The 24228-nt window shown below is 45.6% G+C and overlaps 6 protein-coding genes across 6 annotated transcripts, besides 7 other annotated features; 3 read left to right on the top strand and 3 right to left on the bottom strand.

Annotated features, from left to right (window-relative positions):
• Positions 1-236: 236 nt before the first annotated feature.
• PVX_087810 (DNA replication licensing factor MCM7, putative) lies at positions 237-3227 on the top strand (the record flags this gene model as incomplete). The annotated part of the gene is made up of 1 exon (XM_001613373.1): positions 237-3227. Exon 1 carries the CDS (start codon positions 729-731, stop codon positions 3225-3227), a length of 2499 nt encoding a protein of 832 aa, XP_001613423.1. The 5' UTR covers positions 237-728.
• Positions 2306-2334: a microsatellite.
• A 407-nt stretch (positions 3228-3634) lies between the features above and the next one.
• On the bottom strand, positions 3635-6223 carry PVX_087805 (hypothetical protein, conserved; the record flags this gene model as incomplete). The annotated part of the gene is made up of 1 exon (XM_001613372.1): positions 3635-6223. The coding sequence occupies one exon, from the start codon at positions 6221-6223 to the stop codon at positions 3635-3637; it is 2589 nt and encodes an 862-aa protein (XP_001613422.1).
• Positions 4015-4077: a microsatellite.
• Positions 5136-5160: a microsatellite.
• A 1110-nt stretch (positions 6224-7333) lies between the features above and the next one.
• PVX_087802 (hypothetical protein, conserved) lies at positions 7334-11589 on the bottom strand (the record flags this gene model as incomplete). The annotated part of the gene is made up of 1 exon (XM_001613371.1): positions 7334-11589. The coding sequence occupies one exon, from the start codon at positions 11587-11589 to the stop codon at positions 7621-7623; it is 3969 nt and encodes a 1322-aa protein (XP_001613421.1). The 3' UTR covers positions 7334-7620.
• Positions 10825-10847: a microsatellite.
• A 1144-nt stretch (positions 11590-12733) lies between the features above and the next one.
• PVX_087800 (hypothetical protein, conserved) lies at positions 12734-15157 on the bottom strand (the record flags this gene model as incomplete). Its single annotated transcript, XM_001613370.1, has 1 exon — positions 12734-15157. The coding sequence occupies one exon, from the start codon at positions 15155-15157 to the stop codon at positions 12734-12736; it is 2424 nt and encodes an 807-aa protein (XP_001613420.1).
• Positions 14284-14318: a microsatellite.
• An 829-nt stretch (positions 15158-15986) lies between the features above and the next one.
• Positions 15987-16019: a microsatellite.
• A 1225-nt stretch (positions 16020-17244) lies between these two features.
• PVX_087795 (hypothetical protein, conserved) lies at positions 17245-20996 on the top strand (the record flags this gene model as incomplete). The annotated part of the gene is made up of 2 exons (XM_001613369.1): positions 17245-20316; positions 20443-20996. The coding sequence occupies exons 1-2, from the start codon at positions 17457-17459 to the stop codon at positions 20994-20996; spliced, it is 3414 nt and encodes a 1137-aa protein (XP_001613419.1). The 5' UTR covers positions 17245-17456.
• Positions 20997-22257: 1261 nt separating this feature from the next.
• On the top strand, positions 22258-23262 carry PVX_087790 (peptide chain release factor, putative; the record flags this gene model as incomplete). The annotated part of the gene is made up of 1 exon (XM_001613368.1): positions 22258-23262. One exon carries the CDS (start codon positions 22258-22260, stop codon positions 23260-23262), a length of 1005 nt encoding a protein of 334 aa, XP_001613418.1.
• Positions 22703-22758: a microsatellite.
• Positions 23263-24228: the final 966 nt, after the last annotated feature.

Below are 24228 nucleotides of genomic sequence, written 5' to 3'. Positions count from 1 at the left end.
ATGCGGGTTTTCCTTCCCAGTCGAACGAAACGCGCATGGCCTCTCATGCGCCAGGCATATTCCACGCGAAGAACGCTTCAATTTTTTTTTTTTTTAACCCCCTATGTCTATTTTTAGCGAAATGGTTACGTTCGCCCAGGTTGACGTTCCCTTGATGATTATTTTTTTTACGAAAAAATTTTCCACGACGAAATGGTATAAATGGTATCCGTGTCGTGCCCGCGAACATCGTGACGTATTTTTTTAAACCATTGCGCATTTGCTTAGTAAGGCAAATTATGCCACACGCTTTTTTTTTTTTTTAAGCGAGCAAACCAAACCGCGCACAGATAAAAAAAAGAAAAAAATGTGCCCGCGTTTTTTCTCCTTTTATTCTCGCCAGAGTACACATATGCCAATCGAAGTAGCGCGCTTGGATGTGTATAAAGCAAATGCGTGAGGCGTACCGGGGTGAGAGTTCCTTCCGCTTCAAATGTGTTTAGCGGAAAATACTCGAAAGGGGTTTCCCAGGACACGCACTTCGCGCCGGAGCGAGTTTCAGAGCCGCTGTGCACATATGCGTACGTACGTATAAGCAGAAACGTGTAAATGTGGGTATAAATATAAGCATGTAAAGATTAGCATATAAATATAGGCATATACATATAGGCATATAAATATAAGCACACTTATTAATATACTGAATACACGTGCCGCCCAGCGCGCCCCACTCACGCGAGAGAGCAAAAATGGGGGAGAGGAAAATGGAAATCAGGACCTACGTGGATGACAACCACACGAAGTATTTAGAGGCGGTGAAGAATTACAATTCGCACATAGACGAGCTCGTGACCTTTTTCGACTCGTTCGAAGACCCCTCTGCGAACCACACCAACTGGGGAAAGTTAAAATATAAGGGATACTTGCAAAAGATTTACAATCACGAAACGGAGTTGCTGCCAATATATTTGGACGATCTGAGGGAGCATTTCTGCAAGGAGAATAAGGAGGCGGATTACTCTGTGTACAATGGGATCATGACCAACACGCATAGGTACATGGAGCTACTCTACTCCGCTGCGGACAAGTGCCTATCCGATGAATGTTTCAAAAGATTTGTAAAGGGTTATGGAGAGGAAGACGAAAGTGAGAAGACCAAGAGGAAGAATTTGAGGAGAATAAATAATGAAGATCTGAGTGGGTATTCCACAGACGAAAGTGAAAAGGAAGCTTTTAACAATTTATTTCGTGACATGATTAAGCCAATCGAAGAAATAAGACAAGAGAGAATGAAAGAGTACAAACTGCCAGCATATTTAAGAGTCAATTTTGAAATTATTTTAATCCCAAGTTCGAGAGATTTGGTTCGAAAAATGAGGGTAGTAAATGCAGACTGTATAGGATCTTTAAGTACATTTGAATGTGAAGTTATTAGAGCTACTCAGCTGAAGCCGAGGATACAGGTAGCCACATATGAATGTGATAGGTGTCATGTATTTGCATATAAAGCTGTAGATGGTCCTTTTTTTATGCCTCTTTTTGATTGCCCTGGATGTACAAATGTGCACGGTGTTAGAGGATCACTCAAGTTTCAAGCCAAGTTAAGTAAATTTGTAAAGTACCAAGAAATTAAGGTCCAAGAATTGCCTAGCCAACTACCAGAAGGAGACATCCCCAGAAGCATGAACTGTATAATTCATGGGGAGTCTACCACGTCTGTGCAGCCAGGGATGTCTGTCACCCTCACAGGGGTTCTAATGCCAGTCACGAAAAGTGGATTCCAAGCATTAAAGGGGGGACTCATTGCCGAGAAGGTCTTTCACATTTATTACGTACAAAACAATAAGGAAAATTTTAACGAGCATATTGATAATTATGACAAAATTATGGAGGAAGTTCAGGCTTTGAAAAATAGCCCCAATTTGTACGAAAAATTGGCCTTTAATATTGGCCCTGAAATATATGGGCATGACGATGTGAAGAAGGCTTTACTGCTGCAGCTAATCGGGGGATGCACAAAAAAAAAAAAAGATGGGGGGATGATAAGAGGTGATATACATATACTCCTTATGGGAGACCCTGGAGTTGCAAAAAGTCAGCTAATGAAGAAGGTATGCCTCATTGCTTCCAGATCCATTTACACAACAGGAAAGGGAAGCAGTTCCGTTGGTTTAACTGCAGCTGTGTTGAAGGACCCCAACACGGGGGAAACAACCCTAGAGGGAGGGGCACTCGTTTTGGCAGACAAAGGAATATGCTGCATTGACGAATTTGACAAAATGGACGAATTTGATCGTTCGGCCATTTACGAAGTTATGGAACAGCAAACCGTTTCCATAGCGAAAGCTGGCCATTGCAGCAACATGCCTGCGAGGTCGTCCGTACTGGCAGCGGCCAACCCTATTAATGGCAGATACGATTGTAAGAAATCCGTCATGCTGAACATGAATTTGCCCGCCGCGTTGTTAACCAGATTTGACTTACAGTTTCTGCTTCTGGACATATCCGATAGGGATAAAGATAAAAAGCTAGCTGAGCATGTGCTCAACATTTTGAAGTGCGCAGACTCTAATGATGATAAAAAGAAAAGGTCCGAATTGAGCAGCGAAGGGTATGAAGAAATTGACAAAACAGTGCTCAGGGCGTTCATCCAGCTAGCCAAAAAAAAAGAACCCACCATTTCGCCTGACCTGATTCCAAAAATTACCCAGTGGTATGTTTCTTCTAGACAACTAGAATCGCAGCAGGAGAGGTACAACGACACCCGTATTAATTATACAACCCCGAGAGCGCTGCTAGCCATTCTTCGAATATCCCAGGCGCTAGCCAGACTGAGAGACAGCGATGTTATTGAGCCGGCCGATTTTGAAGAAGCCATCCGATTGACGGAGCAGTCCAAAGCTAGCGTCTCCCAACAAACGGAAAAAAGAAGAAGGAAAGATTCCTCCACCGAAATTATGAACATTATTAAAAGTATAAAGGAGAAAATTATGGAAAAGAAAAAAAAATGGAATGGATGGATATCGATTGAGGAAATCGAAACGCAGGCCGTAACCAAGGGGTTCACCAAAGCGCACGTCTTCAACACCATTGACAAGTACGTGGAGCTCACTGTGTTCACCATCAACGAGAACAACACGGCCATTGCCTTCCCGAACGACGTGTACAACGCGGACGACGACGACGACAACGGCGAGGGGCACAGCGACGGGGCGGGCGCGCCCGACGAGGAGGCGGACGGCTTTTGAGTGGTTAAGCGGTGGAGGAAAGACCGGGAGGGCTGCCATAGGGTGCACAGGACAACATGCATGCCAACAGATAGGCGGTCACACAAATGAGGCACACAGCCGAACCGGCAGGACTGAAGTTGCCGCGTTTATTAGCGCCCCTTCTTCCCGCTTCTCCACTTCTCTGTTTTTCCGCCTCTGGCGGTTTCCCCTTTTTTTTCACACCTTCCATGCGCAGGCCCAGCGGGCACGAACCTTTTTAACATTAAGAAGTTTTCCCATCTTGTAAAATATGGACTAAAAAAAAGTTTATCATAAAAAAAAAAAAAAAAAAAAAAAAAAAAAGAGGCTGCGTAAAGCTCTTCACTGCTTCATTCTCATAGGGGAGAAGTCGATAAAGGGCTGCTTTTTTTTTCCGTGCGCGCACCTCACAACTGCTCGGCGAGCCTCTTGAGCTCCTCCTTGTCCGCATTTATTTTGAGGAAGGTGTTACCCTCCTTGAGCCTCGTTTCGGTGATAACGTTGTGGGAAACGAACTCGACAAGGAGGGAGTTAATCCTAATGCTGGAAGCCCCTACGGTAAATATTCGCTTGTCCTGCAGCAAGGACTCTTTCTCCACCCCGTAGATGCCCTTTTCCAAATTTTCCAGCTGAATGGATGCAATGATTTTAAAGAGTCTCTTATGATTTATGCTCAGCGCGTTTAATATAGTTTCTATGTTCTTCTTCACGTCAACCTCTTCGCATTTTTTATTGAACACCCACTCGGGGAGGAACTTATTCCACTGCCTCAGAATTTCGTGACGGTAGTCTAACCACGTGTGGCACTTCACATAGTGAAAGTTAATCGAACTGATGTTCTTAAAGTTCATGTTGAGCTCAAAGGAGACATCATCAATGGAGCAAACGAAGTGAATGTTATCATATTGACTCATAAAGGAAAAGTACTCATAGTAGGGGTATAATTTTACGTTATCTATATTATGTATAACGAAGTAAAGGGGAACATTTGCCTCATTTACTTTGTGTATTAATTCGTAGAGCAAATCAAATGACTTTAAATTTTTGGACGTTTTGTATTTATAGTGGTACTCCAATATGCGCGTTATAATTTCTTCAAAATTTATTTCTTCTTCGAACCCTAGTACAATGCATTTGTTCCCGTCATTTAGGCAAATGTTGCAAAAGAGGTTCAGCACGTGATATTTCGACCCTACTCCGTAGAGGCAAATGTTTATATTATTCATTAGATACACTTTCCACTTGATAAACTGCTTAATGTTGTAGTGGTACAGGGACCTCTTCTCCTTTATGTGTGTGTGTGGCAGGTTCTTAATCAGGTATTGCAATTTTTGCACGTGATCTAAATTGTCTATATTTTCCTCAATAGGAATAAACGGGGTTAACGATTTTATTTTATAACTCGGCTTTACCACTTCTTTTATATTTACACTGGAGTAGTAATCATAGGAGATTAATTTTTGCGTTTCTGTGTCTACTATGTCATCTATTTTTTCTTCTTCTTCTTGTTCCTCTACATTTTTTTTTTTTTTTTTCTGCGCTTTGGGAGTGCTCCCCGTCTGTTGTTGATCCTTTGCTGCATCTTCTTCTTGGGAGTTTTCTAAGTCGCTCTTTTGCCCCTCCGTGTAGTCGCTGCTCCCTTCGATTCCGTACAGCGTCGGGTCGTTGTAGATGTTCACATCGGCGTCCGCATCTACGTCTACATCGGCGTCCGCATCTACGTCTACATCGGCGTCCGCATCTACGTCTACATCCGCGTCTACATCCGCGTCTACATCCGCGTCTACATCCGCGTCCACGTCGGCGTCTTTATCGAAGTCGTCCAGGTAGGGGTCCTCCTGCTGGTCTCCCTCCTCGGTGCGTGTCCTTTTGCCCTTTCCCCCGACTAGTTTCGCCCCCGGTTTGCTTCTCCGCTTGCCGCCCGTTGGGGGGGGCTCGTATGAATCGTCTCCCCCATCGGAGTGGCCCTTCCCGCCCGAGGGGTCCTCTCCGTTGGCGTCATTCTCATCATCAACATCGTCATTTTCGTCGTCATTTTCATCGTCATTCTCATCGTCAGCGTCGTCACTTTGCTTTTCAGCGCTGTCCTCAGTTTGGCCCCCCTTTCCGCTTGCACCCTTCTCCTTTTTCAACTTCCCGCTGTGCAGCTTCTCCTCCCCCTTCGTCAGTTTGCTCCCCTTGGAGCTGGGCCTGGGCTTTCCCTTCTGGCGCCCCGCCACCCCCTTCTCCATTTGGCTGTTATGTCTCCTCTTTGTTCTCTCCAGCATGGCCTTCCTCTTGGCCTCCAGCAGCTGCTTCAACTTCTCCCTCTTCTTCTTCTGTTCTACGTCAAACATGTTCGTTAAGAAGTAGGGGATGATATTTTTCTCATTCAGCTTATCATAGTCTATGTTGATAATGTCATTTATTTTCATTTCGTATGAACAGTGCAGTTTTTTTTTTTGGAGAAAATATTCTAGTTCATTTTTTGTGTGGTCTCTCAGGAAGGCAACGCTTTCGTCGCAAGCGTTCGCTTGGTGCTTCTCCACGTAGTTCTGCTTGAATGAGTGGATGAGTCCCTCACTCATTTCGTCGTCCGGGTCGTCCTCCTCATCGCCACTTTCGCCGCTTCCACCCCCTCCGTCTGTCCCCTCCGACTGGTACGTACTGTCCACCTTGACATCGGGGCTCCCGTAGGTATTCTCCAGGGTCTTCTCACTCACTTGCTCCTCACAGCTGCCCGTCGCAGATGGCTCCATCTTAAAGGAGCGCAACTTTTTGCTCCCCTTTTTATTAGGCAGTTTAATATCTTCGTTAAAGTCAATTTTTACTTCCTCTTTGCTTAAAAATTTGTTCATGTTGCTCGGAATACGGACTATAAGACTGGGCATGTTTTTATTGCTTTCGGTGAGGTTGGTGATGAGGTATTCTTCTTTTTCGTTTTCTTCATCTTCGTCACTTGCTCCTTGCATCCGCACCACTTTCTTGGGTGAGTTCACCTGGATGCTCTGCATCATTTTGTTCGGCTGAGCTGCGGTGAGGAAAATTTTAGCCAACTGGGGGTGCGCCTGCTCACAAAGGTGCAACCTCCCAAGTGACTATCAAAAATGGGGCTAGCAATTTTTGTTCCCCTTTTTGTTGCCCTCTTTTTTTTTTTTTTTTTTTTTTTTTGAGTGAGTCCTTTAGCGTTAGCCTTGAAAGAAACACACACACATTTGTGCATACATGCATGCACGCAGGGAGGGGGGGAAAAAAAAGGGGCAAACTTGCTGATCATTCGTTGGGTTGGCAATAAACTTGCGTCAAACACCCATGTGCGTGGTGACATACGCACAGCTTTGCAATTCACAAATGGGATGTAAGCTTTTTCACGCGCATGTGCAAAGTTAAATTAGCCATACAAAAAGTGGGTGGGGAATGCCCCGCTTGGCCATCGCGTGTGTTGCGTCAAGGGGTGCTGAGGAGTGGGGCTAAGAAGCGGGACGGCCAATCGGGGCTAAGAAGTGGGACGACCAATCCGGGTGATGAATCGGGACGACCGAACAGTGCCACCAAGCGACGCCCCTTTTGGTGTGCGCGCCGATTGGCATGGCCGCCAAGACGCACGAATTATTCTAGGCGGTAGGCGGTTTTGTTTGCCTAGATTGTTTGGAGGGTGAGTGGCCAATTATTTGGAAGCTCAGTGGCCAACTGGTTGGCTAATTTTGTAGCCCCCCTTTAGCCACCCATTGAATGATTTTACAATTTGGGGCGGCTTCTCCGGCCCGCGCAAAATGCGGAGAAGAAAACGAAAAGTGGATAACCATAAAAGGGAAGCGGGAAAAAATGAGCAAGTCAGTCCGCTCGTTTATTTTTCACATTGAGTAAAAGTCAACCGCTTTGTGAAGGGCCGCTTCCGCTTACTTTAGCATCCGCACCACACTCGTCTTCCCTCAATTTCGCCGCCCCTTAACCCGGCTTGAAAAAAACACAGCATAGCCAATTTTTGTCCCTACGGATAACATGCGAGTGGTCCATCACTTTGGTTATTATTCTCCGGGGAAAAAGGAGTTTTTTTTTTTTTTTTTCCGCACACATGCATAATTGCGTCTATTTTTTTTTTTTTTTTTCATTTCGCGGATATGGTGCAAATGCGTCTACTTTATTTATAACGAATATTCGAATGGGGGAGTTACTGGGGGGGTCTCAAAGGGGAACAAAAAAAAAAAAAAGCGGAAAAAAGGAAATGGAGAAAAAGGAGGAAAAAAAAAATACCCATACCGTATTCACAATTTGTACGTCATAATATGTGGCGCAAAGCGATGCAGCGCCAGTTGGGCAGAGCAATAACGTGTGTGTTGGGGGGATACCCCTCAGTGGGCGCATTCCACTGTGAGGGAGCGTGGAGGGGATGGCCAATACACCCCCCCTCAGATTACGCCCCCCCTCTTCTCTTCACCAGTATCACCTCATAATTATAACTTTTTAAGAGCCCCCTCATAACGCTGAACAATGTTGCATACGTGTCTACATTTTCCGTGGGGGTGAAAACCACCTGCACTGCCACAGAAAAGGCTTTCGTTTCTATGAGCATCGGAATGGTGTAGTTAAAAAAAGGGACATTCAAATGGACGTGGACAATTTCGCTGCTGCTCATTTGGTAAATTAAGTGGCCATTCAGGAGAATGTCATACTGCGGGGGGGGTTGCGAGCTGGGCACTTTCACACAGTTTTTTGTTAAGTAGCTGCAAAAGGCGTTTCCCCCCCGTCCCTCCTCCTCACACAGAGCACTAAACAGCCTCAATACCTGTGTGTACTCATTTATGTTCATTTTTTCCACTCCACTTGGGCTGTTCTTCAGAACATTTAAGGGGCACTTCACCCGCAAGGAACTTCTTCTCCTCATGCCAAATATTAATGAAAGAATTAATTTGCGATAGACAAATGAGTACTTATAATTATAGTACAAACTTTTGAAGTTCTTAACAAACGAATGTTGCAACGCCACTGCTTCGTGGAAATTCCGGTCATTCGTAAGAAAATTCAGGTCATGCTTAAGGGTGAACGTAATGTAGCTGGTGAGTAGGCGGAAATTCTCGCGGCTAAGGATGTTACTTTGGTTTGGGGGTCCCACAATGTGCTCGTTTTTCACTTCTTCTGATACGCAGCTGGGTAGAGTCCCCCTTTCTGCTTCTTCGCTGTCCCTTTGGATATCTTGCCGACTCGCGGGGCCCCCTTCTTGGGGAGTCACTACATCATGGCCATCCTCCAGGCCGACCAACAGCATGTCTGAGAAGTCAGTCTTCAGGTGAAGGACAACTCTGTTAAGGTTATTCACCATGGCGCGGTAGTGCCTCCCCCCCCCATGGTGATGTTTCATATTATCGTGAAAGAGGCTCGTATGGGTGACGAGGTGGACGAAGACAAATCTGAGCAGTAGAAATTCGTGCAAATCGTCTTCGTTTATTTTTTCAAAGGGGGCAAAAAAAGTGCTTTCGTTTTTTAGTGCATCAGTTTTGGGACTATAGGAAGGGTCTCCCTTTCGGTTGAGCCCTTCCCCCTTGGAGGCCGCTTCCCCATTGTGACTACCCCTCTGGTGCAGATAACGCTCGATGGTGGGATAATTCACATCCCCCTTGAGCTCCTCAAATTGGGCAGTACCTCCATCTGCACCATTCCTCGAAAGCAGGTACTTCCTCTTAACATAATGCAGAACCAGCAAAGCAATCTCTTTTGTGTGAGCACTTACCCCGGTCGTCCCCGCTCCCTTCAAAATGTAGTACTGCATCAGGGTGAGAATAGCACCGATGTTTAAGAAGTGCACATTTGTGAGGACCTTTTTCTCGAAAATTTTTATGTCCACTATTGGAAGGAGGTTCAATTCGGCCATCGTCAGAAGAATGTTGCAGAGGGAATGAAGGAGGTACCTTTCTTTTTCCAAGGGGTGATCCTTCCTCATAATATTTTCTTTCACCCTTTTTAGTAGGTTTAGAGTATCCAAAGGGAGGTCCTCTTTTTTCATGTTGAGCAGACTATACGTGAATAGGATCTTATCTACGTCAAACATGTGTAGGTTAAAATGGCCCACGTCCCTTTGGAACAATCGTAGCAGGTGTTTATAAAAAGGCTTGCCATTTGGGTCGTTTTGCACCGACGGTAGGATGTCCAAAATGTGCATGTAGTAGCTTTTGTTCTTCTTTGCCGCCTTCTGTTTGTTGATGCACTGTGCGGGTGGTTTCACTCGAAAGGTGTTTTCAACGGAGAAGTTTTGCCCCTTCAGAAGGTGCGTTTCGGGGGTACCCTTTGGCGGGGGTACCTCCGTAAGCGCGGCAGGTTTAGTCATGTCTTCGATGGGTGGGGGATCCAAATGTGGTTCCCTTTTGATGGCCATCCCGTTTGACGTGCCCACCTTCTGCCTTTCCCTCTGGAGATCCCCTGCAGGGGTGCCCCTCCAAGTTCTTCCCTCCCCTTCAAAGGAATATACCACCTTTAAGCATTCGTAAATGTAGCTAGATAGCCGCTCCCAACTGAGGGGGAGGTACCCCTGCTGGTCCCCACCACCACCGCCACAGATGTAGAAGCACGCCTTGTCTTCACAGTAGAGAGCGTTCCTGCTAAAATGTAGCTCCTTTTGGAAGTTATAAAAATGGGAGATTTTCAACAAAGCTATGTAGTCACGGGTGGTCAGTGTCTGCTCCGGATTGGTTACAAGGCAAAGCACGAAGAGGCACAACTCATCATTCACATGGAGGTTGTTCCCTATCAGAGAGAGAGCTAGCGAAAAGGATGTTAAAAAGCGGACATTCAAAAGGTTTTCTCTTTTTTTTTTATTCCCTAATAGGCTACTCATATTCTTCCGCAGGTAATAATACATATGATAAATTATTTCCACAAATTTGTCGTGCGTTTCACTGGCGTGCCTTTTGGAGTAGTCATAGCGGAGCAGTAGCAACGATAGGAGGTGCACATTTTGAATCTTTTGAGAGGTCACTTCGGGTGTGTTGGCGAGGCGGTCCGTGAGCAGGTCAAACGGGGGGGCGCCCCTCATTGCGCCGTTCTTCAGTTGGTAAAACAGCAGGTAGTTCACGTCCGCGGGGGTTAGCGAGTCGGAAGCGCTCACCATTTCTGGTGTTACCCTGCGCGGCGTTGCTCCTCCCCCAAGCAGGGAAAGAAAAAAGGGATCGTACTTACCCACTTGGAAATTATTCACCTGCAGTAGTAGGCATATATTCTTGCAGGAGAGGCTGAAGATCCCCCTCTTGAACACCGCAAATAGGTAGTCATATAGCAGGTTAAAAAAATGCCCCTTCAGCTTTTTGTGGTGTATGATTAGGACGTTCAGCAGAAGGTTCAGTTGCTCATCGTCTCTTATTTCGTAGTCGTTCCTCTTTTGATTTACATGACTGATTTCCTTTTTTAGGAAAGAGCAGATGTAGGGGACTATGAAACTGTCCCCCTCTGCCATTCTGTAGTGGCGCAAACAGTACGACCATTTGTACACGTCCAGCAAGGTCATCGTGTTTTTCGTGGCAATTTTTCTTTCCCTTAGCGAGTTCCTCAAAGAGGATAGCAGCCTCAGCACGTAATCGACATTTCGACGCTTAAAATTGGGGCTTTTCTGAATGTACTTGGGATTTTTTCTGGGGTCCATCCGATCCTCTTCCATAGCCACCAACCAATTGGTAGTCCCATTCTGTGCAATGGAACCCACCCCTTTACATTTCAAATGAGAACTTTCATCACTATTTGCGTCATCACCCCATTCGGGGTCTTCTCCTCTTGGTGCACAGCCTTCATTTGCTTTCTGATTGTCCCCCCCGAGGTGCTCTTTCTCCCAGGTGAGTATGGCGATATCTTTCGCTTCTCCTACATTGGTGTAGACATGATCAGAAATGTCTTGTACGTTGTTCCTATTGAAGTTATGGAAGTGGTTTCCCTCCCCGACGATGGAATTGTTCTCCCCATCACAGAGACCACCAGCCTGAGTGTCAAAGCCGCTCTCTACATCCCCTTCATGTGCATAATACTTCCTGTTCCGTACGGCCAAATACAACAAATCGATCACTTCGGCCTCGGAGAGACACTCCACATTTTTATAGAATATGAAGAAAAACCTATTCAGGGGGGTCTGCTGATAGTTTATCAATTTTTTGCGAACCAACGTGAGCAATTTTCTTGTTTTTTTTAATTTACTTTGATCTAAAATGTGTTCATATTTGTCCTCATTTTTTTGTACCACCAACGGTTCCGTGTTTATCTCTTTTAACTTTTTTAAATTTTCTACGTCATCGAAATTGAAGATGAAGTGGTCGTAGGTGGGAAGTCTGGCTGATGTTTTTACGCCTCTTGCTGGAATGAGTCTTTTAAGTTTGCTCACGCTTTGGCAGGCTCCCCCGCGGAACATGGTCCACGTGGGGAAGTGCAGAAGCGACGAAGCGGCAAAGTGCAGAGGTGCGCCGTGGAATGGAGCACAAAGTTGAGGCATGCGGCAGTGTACCTGTTCTGGGTCCCCCACCTGCTCGGGTTAGCAAGCTGTTCACCCTACCATGTTTAGTCAGCCGCGGTGAAACGCTCCAGCGGCTGGGGGAGTAGAGGCCTCAGCTGCTGGGGGAGTAGTGGCCTCAGCGGTTAGCGAAAATTGCGCAAATTGTGTCATGCAATTTTACAGAAAAAAAACGATCACCTTCCACCAAATGGAGATGTTCATCGAACGCGAGCTAAACTGGGAGGATGCAATTTTATGTGAGCACTCCTAGCGAATGGAGCATCCCTTTTGACATTTCGAGTTTTACTACACGTTGCCGAGGCAGGAATGGGATTGCCGTTGTTCGTTGTTAACAATTTTTCACTTAATATTTTTTTTTTTTTTTTTTTTTTTGTGCACTTTGCGTCTGCAAATTTAGGTAGGTTCACCTTTCTGCAGAAAATAAGCGGCATACAAATTGCACTTTCCAAATGGGCCTATTCACTCTACACGCAATTAATGGCATAGCAGATGGGGGCGATGCGCTTCACTCTTGGAGGAAACAACCTGGATGCACACCAAAAAAGGTAATTCTTAATGTAGGAGAAGTTGTTGCCAACTGTTCGAGGTTATCCTCCCCTCCCCCTACATGGAAGTAACCCAAAGTGTATGTAACGCTACTCTTGCGCAGCTTACCACAGTTTTTTCCCCGCTTCCCCAATTTTGTAAAAAATTTCCAATAATGTTCAACGAGCGTGGAACGAAGTAGCATCGTTTTATGACTAGTTGGGTAGGCGCGATCGCAGCTTCGAGACAAACACATGGGTACACATGCAGGGCGCACACACACGACTGCGTATTTGTGCGTGCACGCAGGGAAGTACAAAAAATGTTTTTCTTAATTTTGCAATGGGGCGAAAAAAAGAGGAGAAGAAACAAACATTGCTACCACGTTGGTTTGCAATAAAAGGACGAAAAATTACAAAAAAAAATTATCGTAATATTGGGGGGGTGACAAATGCGCACAAGTTGTGCGTAACGGCTGGGGGATGGGAAAGAAGGAGTGACGTGGTAGAACCATTTCTCAAACGTAACTGCGAGCTCCGGACAACTTGCGCTTCCACTTATCCTTGTAGTGTCGCAAGGCCGTCGACACGTGTCTGCCGATGTAGCTCTTATGTTGGTCGCGCGAACCCTCGCCAATGCTCATTTCGGAAGATACATGGCTCTCCTTACGAAGGGTACACATTTGGGGGGAGTCAGATTGGCTTTTCTTCTTTGTAATTTTTTTTTCTTTTTTTTTTTCCCCCAAACTTATCGACTTCATTCGCGAAATGTTTAAATTTTGCTCATGTGATGTGCCATCTTGCAAAAACTGGGATAGTGCCTTTTTTATATTATCTACGATATCATCGTACACGACAAAAATGCCCTTCTCCTGTTTGCTCACATGTTTGTCCTTCAAAACGGATTTGATATAAAGCGAAGTGGTGTTTACACAATTTTGCAAAATGGTAAGTATGTCCTTTTGTACGTTACAGTTCTGTTCGCTTTGTTTTTCACCATTTGTGAGATGCGCAATGGGGATTTTTTTTTTTTCTATATCTTCATCCTCATCCTCTTCGTTTTTCGTGTCCCCCTTTTCTGCGACGTGATCTTTCGTTACCACTTCAACGTCTGGGTACCCATTTTTTAGCTCCCTGCAAAAAAATTCATTTTTTTTTATGATCCTTTTTTTTAGGTGTGTGAGAATAAATTGGACTTCCTCTACGAAATGGTCTACATCGTTGTTTAAAATGTTTTCCACCTTTTCGCGTAGAATTAAATCAAAAGGGTTTTCCCAAGGCGGCTCGTCCGTTTCTGCCATCCGCGGCTCATCCTTTTCCGCCTTCTGCGTCTCGTCCTTTTCTTCCTTCTGCGTCTCATCGTGAGAGTAAAACCTGCTCGTTTCGCGCAACTCTGACTGTTTATACGCGTCACTATGCACCTCTACATTGCTTTCCTCGTTTGCGTTTGTTCCCTCCACTCGGCTGTTTTGAGAGCAACTTGGAGGATCCCCCTTTTGCATCGTTTGATTTAGGTCCTCCGTTGAAGAGAAGGGGCCTGCTGCGGTTATGCTTTCCAGGCAGTGGGTGGCATCGTACTGGGCCGCATATGGGGCGCACGCTTCCGCCTCATCCGTGGCAGAATTTTCGCTCTGCATATCGTCTGCGGTGGGGAAAGGGTTGGTCTCGTTGGGATTGTTAAATTTGTTGGGCTTGTTAAATTCGTTTAGATCGTTTAGCTCGTTTAGCTCGTTGAGCTCGTTGGACTCGTATGGCTCTTCCACCCTGTCACCACTCACATCCGTCTCTTCTAGACCCTTTTTTGAGGGCCCCTTTTTGATGACATCGTCTTGGTTATCTGGCGAGCTTGGTTCCGCTTGATCGCTCCGTTCACTTGGGGATGAATCCTCCAGGCGCGTTAAGGACCCGCATATGGCGATCTTCCCATGGGGTTCACTCGAACAAACTTCTGTCTTCCCCTGCGCTTCACCCCCCTCGAAGTTCCCCGCTTCTTCCTCCCCCCCTCTGCTTGACGTGCCCTCCCTAGCGGATATCCGCTGCTTCGGCTTTCTCCACCTGAACGTCCCCGGGCAGCTGTGCGTGACCCCGAAATGCTTGAGCAGGGCGAGGCTTTGAAAGGCGTGCCCCTGACTACCCCCCCGGGAGCTAACCGACTGCAATAGGAAGCTCTGAATTTTTTTACAAATGTAAAAAATCTGATGATCATAATTATTTCTATCCCATACGAAATATGACTTGTTAATAAACTCATGAGAAATTTTCCTGTTGCATATGGTCCACTTAATCTGATTGGCCAACAACAAGACGAAGTAGCCAAATACATACTTATTGCTGTTCTTATCGTAACATAACATGTAGCATTTTTTTTTATAAAACTTTTCTGTGAATTCTTCAAAATTTAATTCAACAAATCCGAAAGAAAGAATTTTATATTTCTTGTCTTTAAAATATTTTATGTAAATTTTTATAATTTGTTTTTCATTTTTTGCGAGCGGCTCCGTAATGAGAAAACTCAAATATAAGTTGGCTATTTCTGAGTCGTTGATTTTGATGCTTTTACTTGTGCATGTCGTTTCTTTATACTTTAAATATATGACAATATTTTTATTTTTCATTTTTTCGAACAATTTTTTATTTAATTTTAATTTTTTAAAATATAGTACGTTGACGTAGGAGTTGCGAAGCGGGCACCTTCCGCTGCTTAGCTTTGCATCAATCGCGTTGCTGTTCGGGGGTGTGTGGCTGTTCATTTGGCTTCCCCTACAATGTTGCTCTTCCCCCCAACTTTCCTTTTTCGCCTGACCATCCTTCGAATAGATGTCCCGCATAGACCCATTATGACTATCACTCCACTTCCTCCTCACCGTGTGTTTCGCCACCTTCCTGCCATCCTGCATGTGTTGTTCTCCCTCTTGATGATGCGCGGCTTCATTGTGATGCATTTTTTTATACCTTCTCGTTGACTATGCTGAAACGAGTTTGAGTTACATGCCACCATTTAAGCGGTTCAGATGGGTTGTCTTTATGGGCTCTTGGGGGGAGATGTGTCCTCACGGTGGGGAGTATTTTTCAGCTCGCTGATTTTTGATACCACCAGGAAAACACTACGTGACGTTATTTCCTCCCAGTTGGTGAGCTATACCATGGGCACGGGCACACATTGCCGCGCGCGCAGGTGGGGGTGGACGTGAGTCAATTCACACACAGGCGAGGAATCGCGTCGTGCGCGTTCCCTTTAGGAGAAGAAGTGGCGAACTAGGCACCTATAAATGCACACACATGAGTATATATATATGTATGTATATGTATGTATATGTATGCGTGTGTGAGGACGCACTGCTACAGTTGCACTTTTTGTTCCTCCCTAAGAGTGTCATTTTAGAGGGGGGCCGAATTGATTGCTATCATGTCTGCGTACAGTCGCGGGTAGGAAGTGCCCCCTGGTGGTGCGCGAAAACTGTCCCTTCGCGTTTCCTTGGCATAAAGTGCAGCGACGCGGGGGGGAGGACCACGAGTGTTCAAAGGGGTGAACATATAACCGCGTGGCGGAATGGCTGATCAGCAGAATAAAGGCGTAACCGCATAACCGCGCAACCGCGCAACCGCGCAAATGGGTAAAAAAAAAAAAACGGACGCAGGAAAGAAACAAAAAAATTGCGGAGTACTGCAGTGCGATATTTACAACTAACGTAAAACGCCCATTCCAAGGTTGCGCTTAAAAAGAGGGCAAACCTGTGGCAAAATGGCGGCAAAATGGTGGCAAAGTGGTGGCAAAAAATTGCGCGCGCCAAGATATGCTCACTTGCAACCGTCTGGCAAAATACTGTTGCTCCTTCCCGTTTGGAAGCCGTTCGTCTAATGCTAAATCGTTTGTCCTTCGCGCGGCCCCCTTTCTTTATTTCGTCAGTTCGCTACTTTGTTATTTTTTCATTTCTTGCGCCATTCATATCGCTCTCTCTTTTTGCCCGTTTAGCACTGCTTTTACCAGCCTGCTCGCGGCGGCAACTGGTTGGGGCGAATTATTCTGGGGGGGGGGAACGTACGCACGCGCATGCGCGTAATTAAGCACGTGCATATATAGGGACATATGTACCTCTTCGAACAGGCATGCAAATTGTAGCTTTCTATTTCGGTGCAGGCAAAAATTTCCCCGACCTCGCTGGAAGGAGAAATGACAGTTCATTTAGACTCCTGTTCCCCGTGTTGAATGTTTTTTCTTTTTTTTTTTAAACTGTCAAAGGAAAAAAAAAAAAATGTAGCTATTCCTTGGTAGAGCGAAGACGCACCCCTGTGTGCATGTGCATGTTCATGCGCGAGAAAATGGCTAAACGCGTTGTGGGCGTTTTTATTTCCATGCGTCTCTCTCTACATATGACGAAGCGTTTTTTGCGGACCACCTTGCGCGTTCCTTTCGTATGTTTGTAGCGGCCCCAAGTGAGGAAGCGCGTACCCCTGGGGGAAGGTCAACAGGCATCATGTCCTATTGTGCGGCCTCGCGGGTACACACATGTGCATACTGCATAAGTGCCCACGTACATACGTGTATACTTGCCAACGCGCTAGACGCCGGGGCTCCCTCTGCAGGGCCATCCACCTAATGTCGTGTTGGGGCTCCCCGCGAGTGTGCACGCTAAGTTAAGGGTAAAGTAAGAGGGCAAGCTTTACGCGCATTCATCTTGCAGCGCCGTTTTTTTTTCTTCGCATTTTCTTCGCACTTTCTGCGCGTCATTCTTTAAAGTAGAATTATGTCTCACTGGGGGATCGCGCCTCATCACTGCTGCAGGGGGATTGCGACGATAAGAGGAGATGTTACCCCTTCCGGTTGGCTTCATTTTTATGTGCCCCTCACTCCTCTTCACAAATAACGAAAAAAAAAATCTATGAAGGATGTAGCGGGGAAATCCGCCATGAGGGAAAGGCAACAGTAGTGATAAATCGGTGCGGCATGTTTTTGCCTTAACATGGAAAGGTGTTACGGAGGAGCGAGAAGAAAAAAAAAAAAAAAAAAAAAAAAAAAAAATACACAAATGGGGGAACGAATAATGAGAGAATAAATACAATTTTTTAAAGGATAAATTACCCAAATGTATAACTCCCCCCCAAAGTGGAACTAAAACGGCATGCTGTTGAGTAATATACTCCGTGAGCATACTACATGTACTGTACAGCACAGCGAGCGCGTTCCTCCGAGGGGACCGAATTTGCCAAGACCTGCAATCGAAACTGGCGTGAGGAACAAACATGAAGAGTGAAAATTTAAGCGAAGATCCAAATGATATTATCCCTGACGCGAACCAACATGAAGATACATTCACAAGCAGGGTGAACACCGCAAGTGAGGTAAGCGCCACGGGCATGAAGAAGGAAGGTGAGGAGGAGGCATCAATTAGAGGGGAAAAAGGAAATCCCAAAAAAAGGGGAGCTGAAGAAAATGGAGAAGATTCTTTTAGCCCCTCGTCTGCTCCTCATGTGAAGCGGAAAAAGGAATCGCTAGAGAAGTCACAGCAACAGGGGGAAAAGCACAAGAAAGGCCTCAGCGAAAAGGAAAGGCATACGATGGGGCAACCAGACGAAGGAGACCCAAAGAACAGTCGCAAAAACAGGAGTGGAGAGAAAAAAATAATCATCGACAAGAATAATCTCTTTCACGAAATAAACATGTTAATAAAAAAAAAATTAAAAATTAATGATGCAATAAAAATTGACTTGTTTTACAAAGACAATTGCACACAGATAAAGCCGTATGCCATTTTTGACGAGTACAAATATGTTAATATAGAAAATAAAATTAACTTGGAGATTGTAAATTTTTTGAGGAAGAGCTTACAGAGTGACAGGAGGGACTTCCTCTCCATACACAGCAGCGTGGTGGAGCTGCGAGGGAGCTTCAATGATGAGCTAATCAACCTGCCAATTGTTAACCAAATTATTCTGCAAAAAATTAGCAACAATAATTATAAGTACAAATTTAATATCGACGCAGATGTGCTGAACTACATCTATGTGGATCTTTTCAAAATTCATAAAAGTAAATATAAATTTAAAATTTTGGAAAAAAAATATGAGTTGGAGGAGTGGTACTACTACGACACGAGGAGGGATCGGCGCAAGGGGGGGGCCGCCACCCAAGTGGTTGGAGATGCAACTACAGCGGAACGGGGCCAAGTGCCGCAAACCGAAGCGGAGGATCAAAAGCGTGAGGAAGGTAAGACCAATGACCAGACACGCAACGAAAGAGCGAGTGAGCAAAGCGAGCTGGAGGAGAACAGCACGTCCAGCGAATCGAACGAGAGTGACGCGCTGATAAATTTGTATAACGAGGAGAAGAAGAAGGAGGAGATGCATTTGCTCAATGGGAAAACTAGGAAGAAGAAGAAGAAAAGGAAGAAGAGGAAAAAAAAAAAAACTGTTGATAAGGATAAGGTGTACATGGAAAAGTTAAAAAAGCTAGTGGAGGAGGACAGTGATCATGAAGCCAATGCCACGTCAAGTGACCACAACTCTGCCGAATCGGATGACTCTTCTAATGATAGGAATCAAATATTGTATAGGAGGAAAATAATATACTCTCGGGATGGCGACGGGACCGTCATAAGCGCGTTTAAGGAGGTCGAAAGCGACACCGTCTGTGTTTATTACCCGAATAGTTCGTACAACCAGTGTTTGAATTTGAGTTCGTTTGAGTCTCTGCTGGGTGGGGGAGGTCCCCGAGGTGACTCCCCAACGGGGGTCGACACAACTGTGGCCAACACAACTGAGGCCAACACAACTGTGGCCAACTCAACTGGGATTGACGCAAATGGGACCGCCCCCCCCGATGGTGCGCAGCGCCGCCAGTACGACATATATCAGCACAGAAATGGGCAAAGCGGGGTGGGAGTCCGCGTGGCCCCGCACGCGGGAGAACCGCCCGACCTGCGGGCGCTGGACGAAGAGAACATGAAGATAAAGAAAAGATACGTGAGGGACATCTCGATTTACAATTTCTGCTGCGACGACAAGTACAAGGGGTGCAGCCTATTTCTACATGTGGCCAAAAATAAAAAACTGAAAAATGGAAAGATAGACTACAACATTGACTACTCGGATTTTTCCAACAATTTGGACATCATCAAAATGTATGAAGTGAAGGGAGATGGCAGTTTGAGTGCCAGGGGGGGGGAGACCAGGCGGAAGAACGTGGGGAAGCTGTTCGAGCTGGAGAAGGACTGGAAGGTGAACGTGGATGTCTACATGGACATTGAGAGGGCCGTGCGCGAGTTTAGGAAGCGGGGGGAGAGCAGTCAGAGCGGCCGTGAAAGCGGTGAAAGCGGTGAAAGCGGCGAAAGCGGTGAAAGCGGCGAAAGCGGCGGAGGTGGAGGCGGATGTGCCGATCGCCGTGATCAATCGGGCCAACGAGAAGGTCGCTCCCGCCGCGTCCACCGCTCGAACAAGCTGGACTACGTCATTTACAACTTTTACAAAAACGTGGAGTGCCTAATAAACCTGGTGAACAAGCTGAAGAACAGCAGTACCAAGTTCGACTACTTCTACCCGAAGATGATCGGAGACGTGAATGAGGAAATCAGGAAGCACTACGACAAAAAAAAAGTCATTTTGTTGAAAAGGTCCAACATAAAATATATTCGCATCTTCAACAATGAGGTGAAGAGAATAATGATCCTCTTCTTTGTGCCGTATGGCTCCAAAATTTTGGACCTTGCATGCGGGCATGGGCAGGACATGCTAAAATATAATACGGTGAAGAATAAGGTGTATGTTGGGCTGGACATTTCCAAGAAGGAAATCGAGTTGGCCAAGGAACGCCTAAGTCAGAATGATGTAAAAGGCTTGTGTAATCAAGACAACTTTTTATTTCTCCAGGGGGATATTTTAAATAATAAATTTTTCCGCAAATGGAAAAATAAAAATATCACGTTCGACATCATTTCGATAAACTTGGCCATGCACTACGTGGTGTACAACGAGAAGTCATCCAAAAAGTTTTTTAAGATAATCGAAAGTTTTTTGGAGAGTGAGGGCTTGCTGCTGGCGACCACCATTTCGACCCTCACGCTGACTGACTTCTTGATGAAGCGCTCGGTCACGGAGGTGGTAAGCGGTAAGCGGTAGAGAAGCCACACATGTCGCTAACCACATTGTCGCTAACCGCATTGTCGCTCCCCCCATGCCGCCGCTCACGCTCACCCCATGCCACCGCTAACCGCATTGCCGCTCCCCCCCGCAGACTCCATCACGGTGACGCTCGAAAACGACCTGTTCACGATCCGGTTCGACCAGGAAAACCTCCTCAAAATTTTCAAAAATAAAATGTGCCTAGAAGAATTCGTAGAATTCGTCAACAGCAACAACACAGTGTCCCAGGTGAAGTACGACTACTTCCACAAGTTGATCAAAAACTCCCTGGAAAATACGCTGGGCATAAAGTACTATTTTTACCTGTACGATACGATTGACGCCAATGAATTTGTCATTCCGCAGAAGTATCTGAAGGATAAGCTGAAGGAGCTGAACATGGTGGAGCTATTCAATAACAGCGCCATCATGTTTCTGCATTACATCACCAACAATTTGGAGACTTACGAGCGGTACCAAAATATAAATTACTTTAGCCTGATCAATAAGACAATCGATAAGTACATTTTTGATGATATTAAAATGCGCATTAATAAAATTCAGGGCTACAATAGGGACTCCCAAACTTATTTTGACATTTGCTCTTTGTACCACGTGTATGTTTACAAAAAGAACTTCGATGCGTCCATCCTGGGGGTGGGGTAGCAGCATAGCGGTGCTTTGGTGAAGGCCCGTTTGTCGTCCATTTTGACGCCCCGTTTGTCGCCCCGTTTGTGGGGCCCCTTCCGCTCGCCCCTCCTTAATGGACTGTTATTTTTTTTGTTGTCCAAAAAACGTGAACCTTTGGGGCTCATTTTTTGTTTTCCCAAAGGGGTGGAGCCTTACCGAAGTTTCGTTCCCTGGGGAGTGCGTTCGGTTGGCTCCAGTTCAGCGCTCCCCAAAGTGACCCACACCAGGCCTATTTCCCCAATAAGCTCCCTCCGTTTCTCCCCAAGTTTACAATTTTCCGCGTGCCGCTTAACCGCACGAACGTTCACCCCTCTTAACTAGTAACGCGTTTTGAATGCCCCGTTTGGTAGCCAAATGGGGAACGGGGGGACACACCATCCCCGACGTTTGGCGTGTGCCCTTCCCTTGTGCAGGGCATCAGTGGGGATGAAAATGGCACATCATGTGCGAACGTACGTGATGGTATTGCGTACCTATGGGGAAGCAAAAATGACAAACGGGTGAACAGCACTTGGGTGGGGGCGCCACGTGGGGCGCTGCGAAGTGTTGCTTACGATCACGCGGAAAAAATGGCCGCCCCGTTTGGCAATCTCTTCATATAGTGCTCAACGGTTCAAGCATAAAAAAAAATTAAAAAAAAAATAAATAAAAAAATAAAGATGAAATAAAAATAATATGCCACCCTTTTCGCGCGTGAGGGGCCGTTCCACACTCATTGCTACCCCCCGGTTGGCTCCTTTTATGCACGAATCTGAGCGGTTAACAGGTGCGTCGAGGTGGATTCGCCAGTTAGCCAGTTGGCCAGCTCGCCCTGTGGAAAGGGAAAACCTCCCAGCGGAAAAAGGACTCAACAAAAGTGAACCCTGAAGTGGGGCGAATAACGCGAAGGTGCCGAATTGAGGACCCAGCCGAACCTGAACATACATGGTGCGTCATCCTCGCGCAGGAAACGCCTGCAGGGGGTGAAAAGAGGGGCACAGCGAAATTAAAGAAAAATGGTTTTCCCTGCTTCTCCCCCTTCGAACATAGCAAAATTGATATGATAGGAATTTGAAGCGTGCCCTGATGTGAAGCACTGAAATGGTACGTTGCGCGGGCGCTTGTGCAGATCGCCGTCATGCAGACCGCCTCCATGCTGATCACCTTCATGAAGACCGCCTCCTCGTAGATGACCCCTGACCGCGACACCCCAGCATATCAAAAAAAAAAAAAAAAAATGTAGAGGGATTGGAAAAATATGAATCTGAAAGACAACTTAACATTTCTCCTCGCCCTTGCAGCCATGTCCATCACAATTAACTGCAAACGTGTCGCAAGTGCAGGGAGATCCCTCTTTTTGTGCAAAAGTTCGAAGCGAGTTAGCAAGAAATGCCTAAGTTCTTACATCAAAAAGGATGTAGAGAACTATTCCAAGTATTTTAAAAACTCCTGTTCACTGATACTGTCTTCTGGGACGGGGGGGACAGAGGCGTGTGATTTCTGCAGCATGCTATACAATATGTACATGAAGTACCTTTCAAAATTGAAAAACAAGAAGAATATTAAATACGAAGTGATCGATTTAAGCAAAAACGAAGTGGGGATAAAAAAAGTGGAAATAAAAATCGATGGAGAATATAGCTTTTACAATTTCGTTTCAGAAAAGGGGATCCACAGGATGGTTCGCAATTCCCCATTCAATGCTCAAAATAAAAAAATGACATCCTTCGTAAAGGTCGATGTGATCCCCACGCTAAGTTACAACGACACCAATGTTATTAACTTTTTAAACATTGCAGAGAGTAGTTCGCCCTCCGTGAAGAAAAATATGAATAGTCGAAATATCAACGTGAATGAAATTGCACTTAACAAAAGCGATTTGGTCATTCAGACCATGCGGTCAGGAGGAAAGGGAGGACAAAATGTTAACAAAGTCGAAACGGCTGTACGCATTTTGCACAAACCAACGAACATTTCGGTGAAGGTATCAAGTGAGAGGTCGCAGATTCTTAACAAACGAATTGCATTAAAAACGATTTATGAAAAGCTGCTGTACTTACAGCTGGAAGCTTTGAAGAACAAAAAATATGAATTTTCAAATAAAAGCTTAACACATTTTGGGGAACAAATTAGGAATTATATTTTGTATGGGAATAAAATGATCAAGGACACACGGACGAATGTCTCCTCGACCGATGTCGATCGGGTTTTGTCTCAGGGCGAAATTGAGTTGTTTGTGGATGCTTATAAGAAGTACCTTTGAAGGGGGGGAAGTGGCAGAAAGGGTGGTGAGTGGATGGAACCCTGCTGGGGCTTCAGAGAGAGGAGCGAATTTTCGGAAAAAATTGCTCCAAGGGGGGAAAGCACACATAGGTGAACACCCCCATGGGCATACGCAGTGAAGACGAAGACCCCTTTTTGTTCTCCCTGTTGCTTAGCCATAGTGTACATACGGCAAGCAGATCGAGAGAAACACCTTTCTACTTGAGGACAGCTCCGTGTGGGAGGGAAAAGAGGAGAGTCTCCAAAATGGAAAATAAAAAACGGGTGTAAAAGAAGGGGCAACATAATGGCTATTATTTATGTGCACGGTTGGACGTACACGTTTTTCCCCCTTTTTGTTCCCCTTTTTTCTTCCTTTTTTTCTCCCTATTTTCCCCCTATTTCCCCCTTTTTTTGCCGCATTTTTTTCCGTTTCCCCCGTTCGTTCGTCCCTCTCCTGCGACGCATGCGAAGTGGTCATCTACACCCTTTGCGACATGATGTGAGGTGCAAACTGCGCAGGGAATAGTTACCAGGGGGGGGACGTCCATTGGCCCGCGTCATTTCCCACGTTTGCTTCCCCCCCATGGAGCAATTTTTTCCGATCGTCAGTTCGGCGTTTTGCCAGTGCTGCAAAAAATTGTCACATATGTGCGGATGTACATATGGATATACATATGCATATACATATACATATATATGTACATGTGTATTGTTTTTTTTTTGTTTTTTCCCCACTTAAACTGTTTTTAAAAATAAATTAACTTCCTCCCATTTTACGCAGAATAAATGTGCCAGTAGTCGAACAGTTTTACACATCCCCGTGGAATTTTTTTGACCCCTTGGACTGCCGCAAGCGTGAAGTTCGCGAGCGGCGGTGTGTGGTTAAAATGTGTTGGACAAATAAGTTGGCACAGGGGGAATGCGCAACGCAGCGAATGGTCCTACGGAGGTTTTGCCTATGATT

This window comes from Plasmodium vivax, chromosome 1, assembly GCF_000002415.2.
Source record: "Plasmodium vivax chromosome 1, whole genome shotgun sequence".
Lineage (NCBI taxonomy): Eukaryota > Apicomplexa > Aconoidasida > Haemosporida > Plasmodiidae > Plasmodium > Plasmodium vivax.
This window is presented reverse-complemented; position numbering and strand designations above follow the sequence as displayed.